Below are 15,497 nucleotides of genomic sequence, written 5' to 3'. Positions count from 1 at the left end.
GCGCTGGCCTGAAGATGCCCATTCGGCAGAAACATCAGCCCGTGTCCCCCTTCTTCCTCGCTCCATATCCCCCAGCTCTTCTGAATAAAACACATCGTCCACCTCCTAATTAACTGAAAAATCCCAACAGAGAGAGAGAGAGAGGAAAAAACCACATTGCTCTGCTGGACCTAACCAGGTGCCCACTGCCCGTGGGGACCAGCGTGTCAGATCGTGGCAGCATCTTCCCAAGCAGATGAGCAACAAGCTCATGCCCTCCACGAAGGAGCATCCTGAAGCCTGCCTGTGCTCTGCAGGAACACCAGGAGTCCTGGGGTGCTTCATGGAAATCAACAGGCTGAAGACTCACCAGGACCTGATTTCTTCAGCAGCTCGGTTCAGATGCCGCGTCCCAGTTTGATATGTGGGTTTGAGTCCTTCGCTCAGTTTTTGGGATGATTAACTAAATCAGAGAGTGACTTAGGTGATTTTCTGGAGGGCACACGGTTTAAGAAGAAAAATAGCTTCACATAAACAACAGAAAGAAAACCTTAAGCTGGACCAGGAAAGCCACCCGCACCCTGCACGACTTCACTATCTCCTCAACCATTTCAGATGGAGTTTTTAGAGGCATAAACCATAACTTACAATCCAGAGGGACTTCGATGGCGCTAATGAGGTGATGAAGGTAGAGAGCAAATGCTATTCCCGCGCAGGTGAGGTGGTGTCTTTGCATGACCATTTTGGATGCCTGCACAGCTTTTAGGACCTCAGTTGGGACCCAGAGGCAAGCGGACCAGCAGCACGCGTGGATGGATTCTCAGCTGCAAAACAAACACAAATCCAGAAATCACTGACCTGTTTGCAGCTCCGTTCTGTCATCTTCCTTCTGGCAACTGAGGAGAGAGAGGGCTTCCAATCCAAAAACATTTATGGGGAAGGGTAGGGGGGTGAATAACACCAGAAATAGTTTCCTGGTACTGACGACCAAGGTCCAAGCCTGTGCTTACTGTCTTCCCGACTCCTGGGTTGTTCTGCTGGCAGAAAATCAGCCTATGGGTTTAATGGTTTAATCCTAGAATAGAATCGTAGAATTGTTTGGTTGGAAAAGACCTTTGAGATCATCGAGTCCAACCGTTCCTGTGCACTACAAAACCACTGCCCTGGGCAGCCTCTGCCAGTGTCTGAGAACCCTTTCAATGAAGAAAATGTTCCTAATTTCCAATCTAAGCCTCCCCTGGCACAAATTGAGGCCATTTCCTCTCATCCTATCCCCTGTTACTTGGAGAAAAGACCAACACCCACTTCACTCGGGCGGACCGTGCTGTCCCCCAGGGCTGACAGAAAGCTACTCAGAGCAAGCGAATACACAAGCAGCGAACATTCCCCATAGGACAAAATGAAAAGGATGACTTGCTGCTTAAAATAATAATAATTGTATTTTATGTACAAAAAATCCCTACACAGCAAACGTCCACTCTCTCCAGCCAGGCACTAGGATGAGCTCTGCCTCCATGTGCAGCCCAGCAAGGGCAGGGAGGCATCTTTGGACACCTCTTTATGTACCAAAGAGCCTACCACCAAGCCAGCACAGCTCTAGCAGAAGTCAGGGCACATCAGGACCTTCCCAACAAGCCTGTTTCCAACCAGGCTCCAGCAGCTCCTCTTCCCAGACAGTCCCTGGCACCAGATGTGCAGCCGGTTCCCCATCCAAACCTCGTGGAGATCATCAGATTACTTGCATTTTCCATACACATACCTTTTATTTTGTTGCTAATAAACCCATCGACTAAAGACAGATTTAAAAGAGTGAAAGGAGGAGAAATTATCCCATCTGTACAATAAAAGCTCCCTAGGAAAGGCTGCTGTGGGGCAGAGGTTGCATCAAGGGTGGGTTACAACTCTCTGTAATAGATAGAAAGGGCATCAGCCACGCTGACAGCTCTCTCAGCTAAGAACAAAAATAATGCCAGGACAGCAGACAGTGGAAAATCCCCAGCCTCGCTCCGTGCTGCTCCTCCCTGGCCCTCGCAGAGACTTTCACCGAGGTGGGATGTCGCCAGGCAGGGGAGCGGTGCAGAGAGGCCATTTGGCAAGCAAGGAGAGCCCATCTTCATGAAATATAAATAACCGGCTGCAGCTTTGGATGCTCCTATCCCTTCAGCTGTTCCCAAGCCCCGGACGAAGCAAATGCGGGAGGGAGAAGGGACCCAACACAACAGACAAAACCCGACAAGCGTGGGGCTGCCGGGGGCCCCGGGTACCACAGGGAACACTGCTGGGAGCCATCGAGAAGCAGATGTCACGTTAAATAAACAGCCCTGACACACGGCCCAGGAAGCTCTCCTGAACCCCAGACAGGCTCAAACCCAGCACAAGACAATTTTAAGGACCCTTTTCCCCCATTACTGTTACAAAGCTTAAGATGGGTTTAACGGTTTCTCCACCCAGCCCTCCTCACTGCCCTGCTGGGGGTGATCAGAGTCTCCACGTCCCCACTCCTCGGCTGAAGCCCAAAGGAACTCGCTGTCCCAGTGTGTCCCATTTAGCCCAGATGACAGATTGTAGGTTGTGAAGGGGCTTGGAGGGGAGTGTCGCTTTGATCTTTTTTGCTTGTTCTAAGGATTTTCCGATCCAGCTGTTGCAATAAAAATAGCTGAAGGACGAAATAATTATAGGACTGGGGCAGTAATTAAAGTCATGCCCAGGACTTCCGCAGTCCTGTGATCAGGTCATGCTGAATAAAGCTTTTCAAATTACTTCTTTAGCTTTCTGTCTAAAGGAAGAGATCATTTGGATTTGTAGCCTTCATTTTTTTTAAAGTGGTTCATTTCTCCATTTACAGCTTAAAATGAGTAATGGATCAGCTGGTTTTATGCCTTTCTGTTACTAAGAACGAGCCTGACTTATGAACCGAATCAGTCAATAACACAGCTAGAGATTTGTGAGGCCAAGATTTCTGATGTCCTTACCATGCTCACATACTGATGCTTCAAACCATTATCACGAAATGGTTTAAATCCCCTCCTCACTCACGGGAGGAGAGGCACAAGACAGTAGGCATTTCAATAGGGTACAGCTCTGTGTGAGTCTGAAAAGTGAAGAATCTGTCCATTTCTGTAGACTGGGGACTGGTTAGCGTTGAAGAAACGGCTGTGACACTAAGAAGTAGGTTCCTGGCACAGGTGCTTGGGAGGCACTTGTACTTACATGCGTATGTAGGGGATTTAGCATTAAATCGGAATACAGAAAGGACCAGTCCCAACCACTGACAGACACAGCACAACAGGAGGTATCTGGGCATCTAAGTGCAAAAGACTACATCCTACCTAGAATCATAGAATCCCTAGGTTGGAAAAGACCTTTGAGATGATCGAGTCCAACCGTACCTGTCCACTACTAAATCAGATCCTTAAGCACCTCATATGCCCATCTTTTAAACCCCTCCAGGGATGGGGACTCCACCACCTCCCTGGGCAGCCTCTGCCAGGGTCTGAGAACCCTTCCAGTGAAGAAGCTGAGAGAATAGGGCTTGTTCATCCTGGAGAAGAGAAGGCTCCAGGGAGACCTTAGAGCAGCTTCCAGTGCTGAGAGGGGCTCCAGGAAAGCCGGGGAGCGGCTCTGGATCAGGGAGGGCAGGGATAGGATGGGGGGGACCGTTTGAAGGTGAAAGAGGGGAGATCAAGATGACATCTTAGGAAGAAATGTTTTGCTGTGAGGGTGGGGAGGCCCTGGCCCAGGTTGCCCAGAGCAGTGGTGCTGCCCCATCCCTGGAGGGGTTCCAGGCCAGGTTGGATGGGGCTTGGAGCCCCTGATCCAGTGGGAGGTGTCCCTGCCCGTGGCAGGGGTGGGACTGGATGGGCTTTGAGATCCCTTCCAACCCAAACCATTCCATGATTCTGTGACCCCGGCACTAAGTGCCAGTGGACCAGACAAGAGAGGACAACCCATAGGGCATTGGGCAGCGTATTGAAGTGGCACTAACCAAGAGCAAAGAAGAAAACCCACGACAGAGCATGCACAAAATGCATCCCCGCCTTTAGAAGAGTGAAAGCCGAGCTCGTCCAGGGCTCCTTTGTCTCAGCACAGATGTGGGTGCCACACGCCGTGCATCAGGAACAATCTGCTGCCATGCTTGCGTGTGTAGGTGGGTCCTGGGGACAGGCGGTGCCACGAGCTCCCGGCTGCACAGAACACTGCCCACATTGTTAGGGCTGCTGCTCTCCCAGGGATAGGGACACCCCCCCAGCACAGAGCGCTGGAGCTGCCGCAGGGGCACGAATGTGCTTGTCTGGGGATGCTGAGAGTCATGAAGCTGTCTGATGTCTTCATCTGCTCCTGAGGCTGACTTAACACGAAACAGCGCATGCAAATGGGCAGATGAGACCTCTTCTCCACAGAATTAGTGGCCCCTAATTGTTGCTCCTGTCCCCATTGTGCAACACAGAAAATACTTGATTCCTGCCCAAAGAGCTTCAACCTCCCATCCGCAGCTGCCTCCTGGGATACTCAGAAACCCTCTGAGCCGGCTGGACCCAAACCCAGTCCAGAATCTGGGCCCATAATATTCAATAAAAACAGGAATAACCAGGACAAAATATCACACAAATAGTTGCGAGATAGTGATGCCATCAAATAGGAATTTTACTGCCTAAATGTATTTCGCATCCAGGGTTGAGCCGTTACCCAAGCACCAATGGAAGCCACATCCCGGCTCCACTTTCCTCCAGCTGCAGGCAAGACAGCGAGACAGGCTCAGATTCCTTTCCCTCCAGATATTTATCCAGAGTTCAGAAATGTTTTTCAGACTTTTTGGTGTTTTCCTTTTTCCCAGTGACCTATTGCAACACCAGTTCATGCGAACTGTTAGTCTGGGTTGAGCAATACATCCCAGAACATAGCCCAGACCTCTCTCCAGATACTTCTGTAAGCACATTTTTCTCTGGACAAAAGCATGAGGACAGGACCTTTAAAACTAGAGACTGCTCCTCTTGGCAGAATCCAACCCAAACTATTCTATGATTCTATGGTCGTGACTTTCCCATTCTGTTTAAAGGCAGAGGGTGATTTACCACAGTCAGACATCTTCCAAACACACGTGGATTATCAAATGATAATGAAGCAGGAAAGAGTGGAAGGAGTCAAGAGATATCGGATACTCAAGTGGCCTCGCATAGCCCAGACTATCCCTGGGAGCCCCGTGTGCCCCCACCAGCAGGGACGAGCTCCCTAACACACTCTCCCGAGAGATGCTGATGGTCACGGCACCCACCAGGCAAACAAGCCTTGATTATCTGAAGAGCCATGCGGTGAATGGGATCCCACTGAAACTATACCTGGCCCATATGGGTTACATCGCCCTGCTCTGCTGCAAGTTTCACACTCTCAAGTTTCTCTTTGTGTAAAGACAATGCTCGCACACCAATAATTAAACCAGAAAACATATCCAAAGCAGTTGGAAACACAGAATTATAGAATCATAGAATAGTTGGGGTCGGAAAGGACCTTAAAGATCATCCAGTTCCACTCTCCTCTTCCACCTCCCACTGCATCCTGTTGCTCCAAGCCCCATCCAACCTGGCCTTGAGCACCTCCAGGGATGGGGCAGCCACAGCTTCCCTGGGCAATATATTCCAGGGCCTCCCCACCCTCATGGTGAAGAAATTCCTCCTTATGTCTAGTCTAACTCTGCCCCTCTCCAGTGCATACCCACTGCTCCTCATCCTATCACTACAAGCCTTTGTGAACAGTCTCTCCCAGCTCTCTTGTAGACCCTTCAGGTATTGGAAGGTTGCTCTAAGATCTCCTCGAAGCCTTCTCCTCTCCAGGCTGAACCACCGCAACTCTCTCAGCCTGTCAGTAAGCTGCTCAAAATCTGCACTGAAAGGAAAAAAATCAACTTTTAGAAGTCCTTCAGGTCCTTCTGCATCTCTTAAGAGCCCTGCAGCACCAGCAGTGCTGTGGATGGTAACACTAGAGCAGGGCTCCTCTGCAGCACTGTCTCCTCTCTTCACAGCATCTTGGGGATGCCAATCCAGCCCAGCGGGCTGCGTACCAGCCTGGCAGAGCTGCGAAACTCTTTTTTTTCTCCACACACATGTCATTTTAACATGTACATTGCTCCCTCCCTGCCTTGAGATGGGGGAAATTATCTTTTCCACAGATGGTGCTGAGCTGAGCTAGCAAATCCTCACATCCCAGCCCCGGAGCATCCCTGCTTTCCCCCGCACCGGTGAGCCAGAGCTCCCATCTGCTTTGCACCAACAAGTTTCCCACTGGTTTCAATTGGCACAGCCAAGAGAAGTGGGAGGGGGTAGTTTGCCTACCCAGATTCCCTCTGCCAGCAGAAGCAGCCGGACGAGGCTGCCGACATGCTCCGCTCATTAGCAGAACATGAACCACATGCCACGTAATCCGATTGCTGCTCCTCCAGCCAGGCTCCAGACCCTCCCAGCAGAGCTCCACCGTGCTCTCTTTGCTGGAGGCCAAATGGTACGTGAAAATATCTCCTCTTGCTGCAGAGATGCAACCGTCATCGAGAACCCACTCCGGAACAAGGAAGAAGAAGCCAGGACCTCGATGTCCCCCAGGCTGATCTGGCCAAAACTGGGCTCTTTGTTGTAAATCCCAAAATCACATCCCTGCAAACTGCAAGGTCCTGTCCCCACCCCAGCCCTGGAGAAGCTGGGCACTCTGTGCAGAGCCTAAGGAATTCCCCAGGGAAGGTCTGAAATTCATTTCCTTCCAACCAGCTTAATGAAATAAGACTTCCCAGAATAATGACGGAAACAAATCCCTTCCCTGTAGCCCCACTCCTGCAAACTGACCACAGCCATGAACTCTCTGATGCAGACAGGGGGCTGCAGAGCAGACACAGAAACAGTAAGCAAGGCAAATCTCTGGTTGAAGTTAAATGAAATTAAATGATTCCACAATGAAGGATTGTTTTTAATCAGTTCATTAGGTCCAGCAGGATGCTTTCAGCAGCAATTAGGCATTTATCCTTATTTACGGTTGTAAGAGGAACAGTAAAACTCGAGCAGCTAGTGTTCCCAAGAAGATTCCTACAGCACCATTTAATGCATTTCAGCTGCTTAATTAATACTGATTAAAAAGCACAGAGCAACATTTCCACAAAGAGAAAACCCTTTTGGTTTCACATCATGAAAACCATTGATTTAGAGGGAATACAGGTATGTGATTCCCTAACACTGACAAAAGGCTTCATTTTGCTGGTGTGCTGTCTAGATTCTTTGTGTTCTTCCCTCAGTATGTAACAAATCAGATGGGTTTCTGGGTTGCTGACTTCCAGAGCATAAACCTACACTCCGTTTTGCTTAGCAGTGATGGGACCTTCTGTTACACTCAGTAGAAGCCACCACTGGGGTGCCAGCTGTACCTGAGAGTCCATCCGCGGAGCTGCTCCCCGTCAGGAACCACGCAGGGAGTCAGGACCCACCCTGCAATGTGTGAGACCCGTGCAGTACAGATGGACACATCCACACACCTTTTCTTTTCCCTGTACATGGAGGCACATCAGTCAATTATGTATGTGCTGCTGCATCCCTACCAGCCTGCTGAAGATGGCATTCAAAGCAAATCGAAGAATCACTGAGGTTGGAAAAGCCCTCTAAGCTCATCCAGTCCAACCGTCAGCCCAACACAACCACGCCGACTAAACCACGTTCCAAAGTGCCACATCTACACAGTTTTTCAACTCCTCCAGGGATGGAGACCCCACCACTGCCCTGGGCAGCCTCTGCCAGGGCTTCACTACTCTTTCAGTAAACAAATTGTTCCTGATATCCAATCTAAACCTCCCCTAGTGCAACTTACAGCACAGAAGTCAGGGGAAAGAAGGAAAGAAATGATCATTTGGCATTTCTATCCCAAAGAGTGGACCGTGCCCTTTCCCAGGGACAGCCAACAGTGCGTGGGGAGGGCAGCGCTTCCCGCTTGCCTCTGTTTGGAGGAGAGAGAAGTGCTTTGTGTCCGTTCCTGAGGTTGTGTACAGCTTTCACAATTGTTCTGCCAAACAACTGTCAGAGCAAACATCAGCAAATTCATTTACATCTCATCTTCTCCCCTCTTAAAAAAATCATCATTCCAATCCTTTCATCACCTACTACCTCAGACCTACATACCTTCTAATCACAGGCAAGAAGGAAAGAAGTTAGGCTTGTTATGGGAAACAGGTCCTGGACCAAGATTATTGAATCACAGAATGGTTTGGGTTGGGTTGGAAGGGACCTCAGTCCCACCCCTGCCATGGGCAGGGACACCGGACTGGATCGGGGGCTCCAAGCCTCATCCAGCCTGGCTTTGAACACCTCCAAGGATGGGGCAGCCACCACTTCTCGGGGAAAACATTTCTTCCAAAGATCTCATCTCAATCTCTCCTCTTTCAGCTGAAAACCATTCCCCCTCATCCTATTCCTGCCCTCCTCAAGAGCCCCTCCCCGGCCTTCCTGGAGCCCCTTTCAGTACTGGAAGCTGCTCTAAGGTCTCCTTGGAGCCTTCTCTTCTCCAGGCTGAACAAGCACAAAGGTGGTCCAGAGTCTATCGATGATCATTTTCTACACCCACTGTAACCCCAAAAGAGTTCCCAAATGCATCTTTGCTCGTCCTCTGAACAAAATTACATTTCTCAGAACACAACCTCAGCAGACGTTTGCAGAGACAGGCCTTTTCACCACAACCACTGCCAGCCCCCCATAAAAACTCCAGGCAGACCGATTTGTTCGGGATAATTGCCCGTGTTCTCCTCCCATCATGTTTTCAGCACGTCTTTAAGAAATGCATCTTTAATAAACACACGCACAGGCTGTTTCTCACAGCCCCTCGTTTCTTGTCTCACTCCTCCATGGGATTTTTCCACATGCTGCATTTTCCTTTCACTCCCTGTAGCTCTCCTGGCTCACACGTGGGTGAGGCTTCAATCCCAAGCCCTGCAGGCTGTATGCATTTTAAAAGAATAGAGCAAACAAGCAAGCATTGAGAGAAAGCGCTGTGATATCACCAGGAACAAGGACGGCTTCCTAAAGTCACCCACCAGCACATGCCAGGAAGAGCCATGGCAGCATCCCTCTAGCTCCGCGTAGGGCAACACGTGGGAAGTGGGAATGAATCCATCAATCCCCTGAACTTTAGAGGTGATGCTGGCAGTAAGCAGATTTATGCTTTAACTTGTCAATAGCTATCAGCCAGGCAGAGCTCACCCAACCCTCTTCCTGCAGCATCCTCGATTCATAGAATGTCCTGAGCTGGAAGGGACCCACAAGAACCATCAAGCCCAACTCCTGTCCCTGCACAGGACACCCCAACATTCACATCGTGTGTCTGAGGGTGTTAGCCAAATGCTTCTGGAATATTATCAGGTTTGGTGCTGTGACTGCTTCCCTGGGAGCTGCTCCAGTGCTCCACCTCCCTCTTGGGGAAGAACCTTATCCCAATATCCAACTTAACCCTCCCCTGCACATCTTCCTGCCATTCTCTCGAGTCCTATGGGTCACCAGAGAGAAGCGCTCAGCGCCTGCTCTTGCTCTTGTGAGGAAGCTGCAGAGCACGAGGTCTCCCCTCAGTCTCCTCTTCTCCAGGCTGAACAGACCCAGTGACTTCAGCTGCTCCTCACACACCTTTCCCTCTAAACCCTTCAGCAGCTCCTCTGGACACTCAGATCCTTTCTATCCCGTGGCCCCAGAACTGCCCCCAGTGCGGAGCAGAGCGGGACAATCCCATCCCTCGCCCGGCTGGATGCACCCCAGCACACGGCTGCCCTCGTGGCTGCCAGGGCAGTCGGGACCAGCTGTACCCAGGCTCCAATTCCAGAAATATTTAAAACATAGCAGAGGAAGGGGGCAAGTGCACTCGGTTCCTCTCTGAGCTGGATTTTGTAGGCTCTGGGCAGAGACAGCAGTTATGCTTTCAGGAGGTAATTCATTCCCCGCTGGAGCTGTGCATCACTACTGAGAGCACGGATAACTCCAGCGACCAACTCTTTAATCTATCACAGTCATATCTCGGCGCTACATAAATGTGAATTAATTTATCATCCTGTCCTTCTGGTAATGTAAGGAAATACTGTCAGTCCATTACAGAGAGGGACTCTAGTCCAGAGAGGTTAAGTGTTACCCCAAGGTCAGACAAAAGAGATGGCAGAAGTGGGAAATGAGCTGAGATCACCCGAGTACTCAGTTTAATCAGAAAATACCATTTAACCTTTACAAACCGGTCACAGACGGGGGAGGGGAAAAAAATGTAAAAGCATGAAACTTGCCTTGGAAGATGATGACGTGGCCGTCGCCAGCCGGCACATCACCCACAAGCCACGCCGTGCCCTCGCGGCAGCTGAGAATTGGCCCCGCGACAGCTGATCTGCAGGCTGCTGGGGCTGCTCCGGGACCCGCGGGGCGCTGGGTCACACCGGCCCCGCTAATCAGCTTCCCGCCCTCCTGGGGAGCCGCTTCTTTCCATGTCTTTTTCTTTCAGCAGCAAGAGTGAGAAGCGAGTAAGAAAAATACCCAATTTATCACTTATCTTGGGTAGAAAACAAAGGGGCTCCAGAGCTTCATTTCTGCTGCATCTTGGGCATGATGTGACATTTAAGGGTGGATGACAGTGAAGATGAAAAAGCAATAATTTTTACTTGTTATTTTGAGGGAAAAGTCATAGAACAGTTTGGTTTGGAAGGGACCTAAAAGATGGAGTTCCGAACACTCTGCCATGGGGAGGGACACCTCCCACTGGATCAGGCTGTCCAAGGCTCCATCCAACCTGGCCTTGGGCACCTCCAGGGATGGGGCAGCCACAGCTTCCCCAGGCAACCTGCTCCAGTGCCTCACCACTCCCATAGTGAAGAAATTCTTCCCCGTGTCTAGTCTGGAACGTCGTTATAAGGTCTCCTCAGAGCCTTCTCTTCGCCAGGCTGGACAACCCTAACTCTCTCAGCCTCGCCTTGTACGGAAGGTGCTCCAGCCCTCCGATCATCTTTGTAGCCTCCTCTGGACCCATTCCAACAGTTCCATCTCCTTCTTATGCTGAGGATTCCAGAACTGGACACAATACTCCAGATGAGGTCTCACAAGACCTCATAAATAAAAATATTTAACAGCTCTCCTTATATTTCAACCTATTTGGAAAAATCCCCGGTCATTTACTTAATTAGGATGTTGCTTTGTTTAAGAGGGACAAGGAAGAGAACAGGTATGAAAAATATGGATTAAAAAGGAAAAAGTAAAGGTAAGAAAGTTTCTCAGCGAGAAGCTGTAAGGAACAGTATCAGGACACAGCAGTGGCACCAGTGATGGCAGCGTGGTTTAAAGCTGCCCGGGACCCTGCCTGTAAGGACTTACCCAGCAGCGAGTGATACTGGGGCCAGACAGGAGCTTCTCAATCACCATTTCTACAGCAGAAATCTCTGCTCGGGGGAAGCGTGGCAGAGCTAACAGCAAGGAGGGGTATCCAGCCTGCAAGTGGTTAATGTCAACCCCCACTGTGTCCCTCGGCCACCTCTCGCAGGGACAGCAGCTGGCTCCTGGTGATTAGCCAACTGCTAATCACACAGAGCAACAGCTACGAACAGCAACTGGAGGACACTTCATGCAACAATTGCTCTGGAAAAGCTGCCTTTCCCCTTTTGGCTCCCATGTGAGTCTGCTCCTCTTCCCTCGTTGGAGCGCGACCCCGAGGAGGAGCACGCAGACCTGGGGGTTTGCAGCAGGCTGAGCTTCTCTCATGAAGACGATGGATGCAACACTCAGATAAAGGCAAGAAATGCGCTTCTCTAATTGCACAGAGCCAGGAGATGGTTTGGCACGAATTCATTAAGGACACCAACCCTTGCTTTCCTGCTTGGGCACTGGTTATAACCGGCACCTCGTCCACACCCATGACGTGCCTTGAGGTGCTCAAGGGAGTGGTTATAGCAACGGGCAAAGCCATGTCAACCAGAGCACCCCAGCACCGACCTCCCACCACCTGAGGAGTCGTGGTACACAGGAGCGAGCCGATGGTGCGCCCTGCACCACAGATCCGGCTCTGCCAGGCAGCCTGCAGCTCTCAACCCTGCACAGAGCATCAGACACGACTTATGCCAGCAGCAACTTCCACCTACGGCTGCTTCTCATTCATGACAGTAAACAACAGCAACCCAGGCTGTGTCTCGGCTCACGTCTCCGAATGAAGTTGCAGCGAGGGTTCCATAGCTGTGAAACAGCAGAGCCTCCCAGACGCGCACTACTGGCCGCAGGCGATCCCTGTGGCCGGAGGAGACTGCAAGATGTTGCAGGGCCCACGATGCCTGTGCAAGCTCCCCCCTCCCGCACTTGCATTCAGTTAAAAAGCTGGAGAAGTTCACAAGACATTGAGTGTGCATTTGGTCACAAAGAGGTCCTGGAGAAGGGTTCTACACAGTTCCATGAGCTCAGAGAGCTCTCCTGCCCACACCAAGGGCTTTCCCGGAGCCTACAGCATCTCTCCTACTCTCCCGTCATAACTAAATAGTGGCTTATTCAACTGTGCCACCAAAGATCCTCTTTGGGTCATGCCACACGAGCTGCCTACGTTCTCCCACACGCGGTGCCAGGCAGGGCAAGACACCCCATTCAGCTGCGCCCCGAGATGTGGTGTACGTTGTCACAGACATCCATGCCCTGATACTGCAAGAAGGGTTTTCCCTTGGCGCAGAGGGAAAAGGTCAATGGAGCAAGCATGAGGGTACCCAGGGTTTAAAAGGCCCTTGCGTGCTCCTACACCAGGAAGCCTCTTTAGTACTAAATGAATTGGAGTATTTGGGTTTCTATCTCACATTACTGAGGTCCTGGTCACTCGTGATTACCAAAGAGCCTGGGAAAAAGCCGTTAATCATTCCATTACCCTCTAACTCCCTCCCAGGGACCCCAGTGCCCTGTTGAGTCCTTTGACTAGAAGGGAAGCTTGTTTGCAGCCTCAGCAGGGTCCAGTCCCCAGCATCGATGAGAGCTGCTGGCCCCCATGTCTCAGTTTCGGTGACCGGGCAGGGGCACCGCTGCCACAAGTGACCCTGGGGACAAAGGTGACCCTGGGAGCAGCATGGGAGCATCTGCAGGCAAACACAGTGGCAGAGAGACATAGGAGAGCCCTGGTCCTGCCTGTTCCTCCGCTAACACAGACCATTTATTGCCTGGGTTTCCCTTTCAAAACCATTCACCGAGATGTTTTATTTAGCAGATGGAAAGGAAACAATCACATTAGCACAGACTACCCTTGATTTTGTTAAGGCAAACACTCCCTCCATCAGGGAAATGCAGTTATTTCGGTGGAAGGAAGGTGAACAGTTCTGGGCTTTAGGGTTGAAAAGCAGAAGGAGCTGCTCTAGGGTGGCTGTCCTGAAGCCAGGCAGGCAGCGAGGCCAGGCCGGGGCAGAGCCGGGCTCTTTCAGCCCTGCTCACAATCAGGAGCGCCATTGAGGATGCACTGAATGGGTGCAATTACTCAATTGCTGAACGTTCCCCACTGGAAATTATAGTATTCAAAGCTGAAGGAGGTCTCAAGCACAAAAGCTCTAATTTGCACGGGGTGGTGTAAGCCCAGAAGAAGAGCTGAGACAAGAGCTACCAGGAGGAGCAAGGTGGGGTTTGCCCCTCAGAAGAGGAGGCAGAAATGGCACCGAGGGCTGCGACCAGCTCCAGGGAGCTGATGGGCAGCATCACGGGGCAAGTCCTTCTGCACCTCCTCAGAGAATCGGGGAAACAAAGCGTGACTGTGCAGCCGCCCACCTGCACAGGAATGCACCTTCCGAGAAGATGGAAATGTCACGTTCCCAGTGGGAATGCCACGCAGGAGGACAACAGCGCAGGGTGGCAGTGCCCAGCAGAGATGCCGAGATCCATGGGGACCCACCTGCCACAGCCCCACGGGTGTTTCCCAGGGTGCTTAAGCTCTGCTCCTCCTTCGCCCATCCTTTTGGTTGCTTTCAGCAACACTCCTGACCATCCCCCAGCTGCCCCCACCTCCAGCGTGGGTCCCCGGACATCTCCACCCAGTCTGTAACTGGATCAAACACACAGGTGCCACCAACAAGGCAGGAACATGCCTGCTGCTGATTAATTCCGTAATTGAGCTGTATTTACAGACACTGCCTTCTTCCCAGAGCCCGGCTGAGGGCCCTCAAGCTGTTGTATCACCTTACAGTCCTGAAGCACAGGCAGTAGCCTCACACCACATCCCCCATCCACCACCTTTAGACTCAGCAGCCTCCGCTGCACCGAGCACAGCTCTCCAGGACCGCATCCCTGGAGTATCAGCTCAAATCCAGAGACAACATACGTAATAAAGCTGCTCTTCCCAAACATAGTCTCGGAGCACATCTGGTTCCGATGTTCTGCAAAACACCTTTGACATTTAATTTCAAACCCCAGGCGCTTCGACAGTGGTGACGGAGCAAAACAGCAGCAAATCTGACATTTCATCCCTGAGCCATCTGACGTACAACCTTTAGACGAGACTACAGCGCAGAACAGTATGGAGAAATGGGAGGGGATTGAGAAAGACAGGGCAGTTCTTGAAAACTTTATATAAAAATGCAATCCACGAGGCTATCTGGATGTCTACTTCTCTCAATAGAGCTGGATTTGCTTTTGCAGAGATGCTGTGTAACAGGTTTTCATTGTCCTGCACACACTTAGATGCTAATTACACATGGGGAATCACAGCAAGGAAGTCATTACCTCTCCTCTGTGCTCCCTCAACAAGTCACATTACTACAGTATAATTGAGCTTTTGTCTGGGAAATCGGATTTTCCAGGACTGCCCACCTGCCACAGCTTCACAAATCTTCCAAAATATTATCTATACCTGGACTATTTTGTGGGCATGAAGTGTGTCTTTTAATGATTTTCCAAAAAGGAGAAACCAAGTGTCACCAATCCACATTTTCAGCCAGTTTTCCAAAGGAAGAATCCTTCCCACGCTGCCTGGCTTTCAACTGGTCACTGCCAACAACACCTCAACTTCTTGGCTCATTCTAAATCCAGCTGGGGACCCCTCTGCTACAGAAGCTCAATTAACAGAATCATAAAATGATTTAGGTTGGAAGGGACCTTAAAGCCCATCCAATCCCACCCCTGCCATGGGCAGGGACACCTCCCACTGGATCAGGGTCTCCAAGCCCCATCCAGCCTGGCCTTGAACCCCTCCAGGGATGGGGCAGCCACCACTGCTCTGAGCAATCTGGGCCCGTTCACCCTCACAGGAAAACATTTCAACCCCAAGATCTCATCTCAACCTCCCCTCTTTCAGCTGAAAACCCTTCCCGTCATCCTACGCTTGCAAGAGCCCCTCCCCAGTTTTAATGACCTGCGTGTGTCCCATCACCTGCCTGTAACGCTTTGGTGGCCCCATCCTCACTGCCTGTCCTCAGATGTGAAATATAGATAGCTTTTAATGACAGACAGCATGTTTCAGCTTGATACAGCAGAGATACTGTGAAATCACACCTTATTTATTACCCTGAGCTCAGAACTAGAAGGAAAACACCATTC

At 50.8% G+C, this 15,497-nt stretch overlaps 1 protein-coding gene across 28 annotated transcripts in view; it reads right to left on the bottom strand.

Moving 5' to 3' along the window:
* NFASC (neurofascin) overlaps positions 1–15,497 on the bottom strand; it is a 96,929-nt gene that overhangs the window by 54,569 nt on the left and 26,863 nt on the right. For 27 of the 28 annotated variants that reach the window (XR_008453468.1, XM_054087424.1, XM_054087428.1 and 24 more), the window contains exon 2: positions 628–803. Coding sequence is in view for 27 of the 28 variants with exons in the window: in XM_054087424.1 (XP_053943399.1) it covers positions 628–721 (94 nt within the window). In the remaining variant the exon portion in view is untranslated. Of the gene's footprint in view, positions 1–627; positions 804–9,031; positions 9,051–15,497 lie in introns of those variants that run through there. The other variant, XM_054087430.1, reaches the window with a different exon arrangement.

Source organism: Cuculus canorus, chromosome 24 (genome assembly GCF_017976375.1).
Source record: "Cuculus canorus isolate bCucCan1 chromosome 24, bCucCan1.pri, whole genome shotgun sequence".
Classification (NCBI taxonomy): domain Eukaryota; kingdom Metazoa; phylum Chordata; class Aves; order Cuculiformes; family Cuculidae; genus Cuculus; species Cuculus canorus.
The sequence above is the reverse complement of the archived record's forward strand: the minus strand, read 5'-3'. Positions and strand labels throughout refer to the sequence as shown.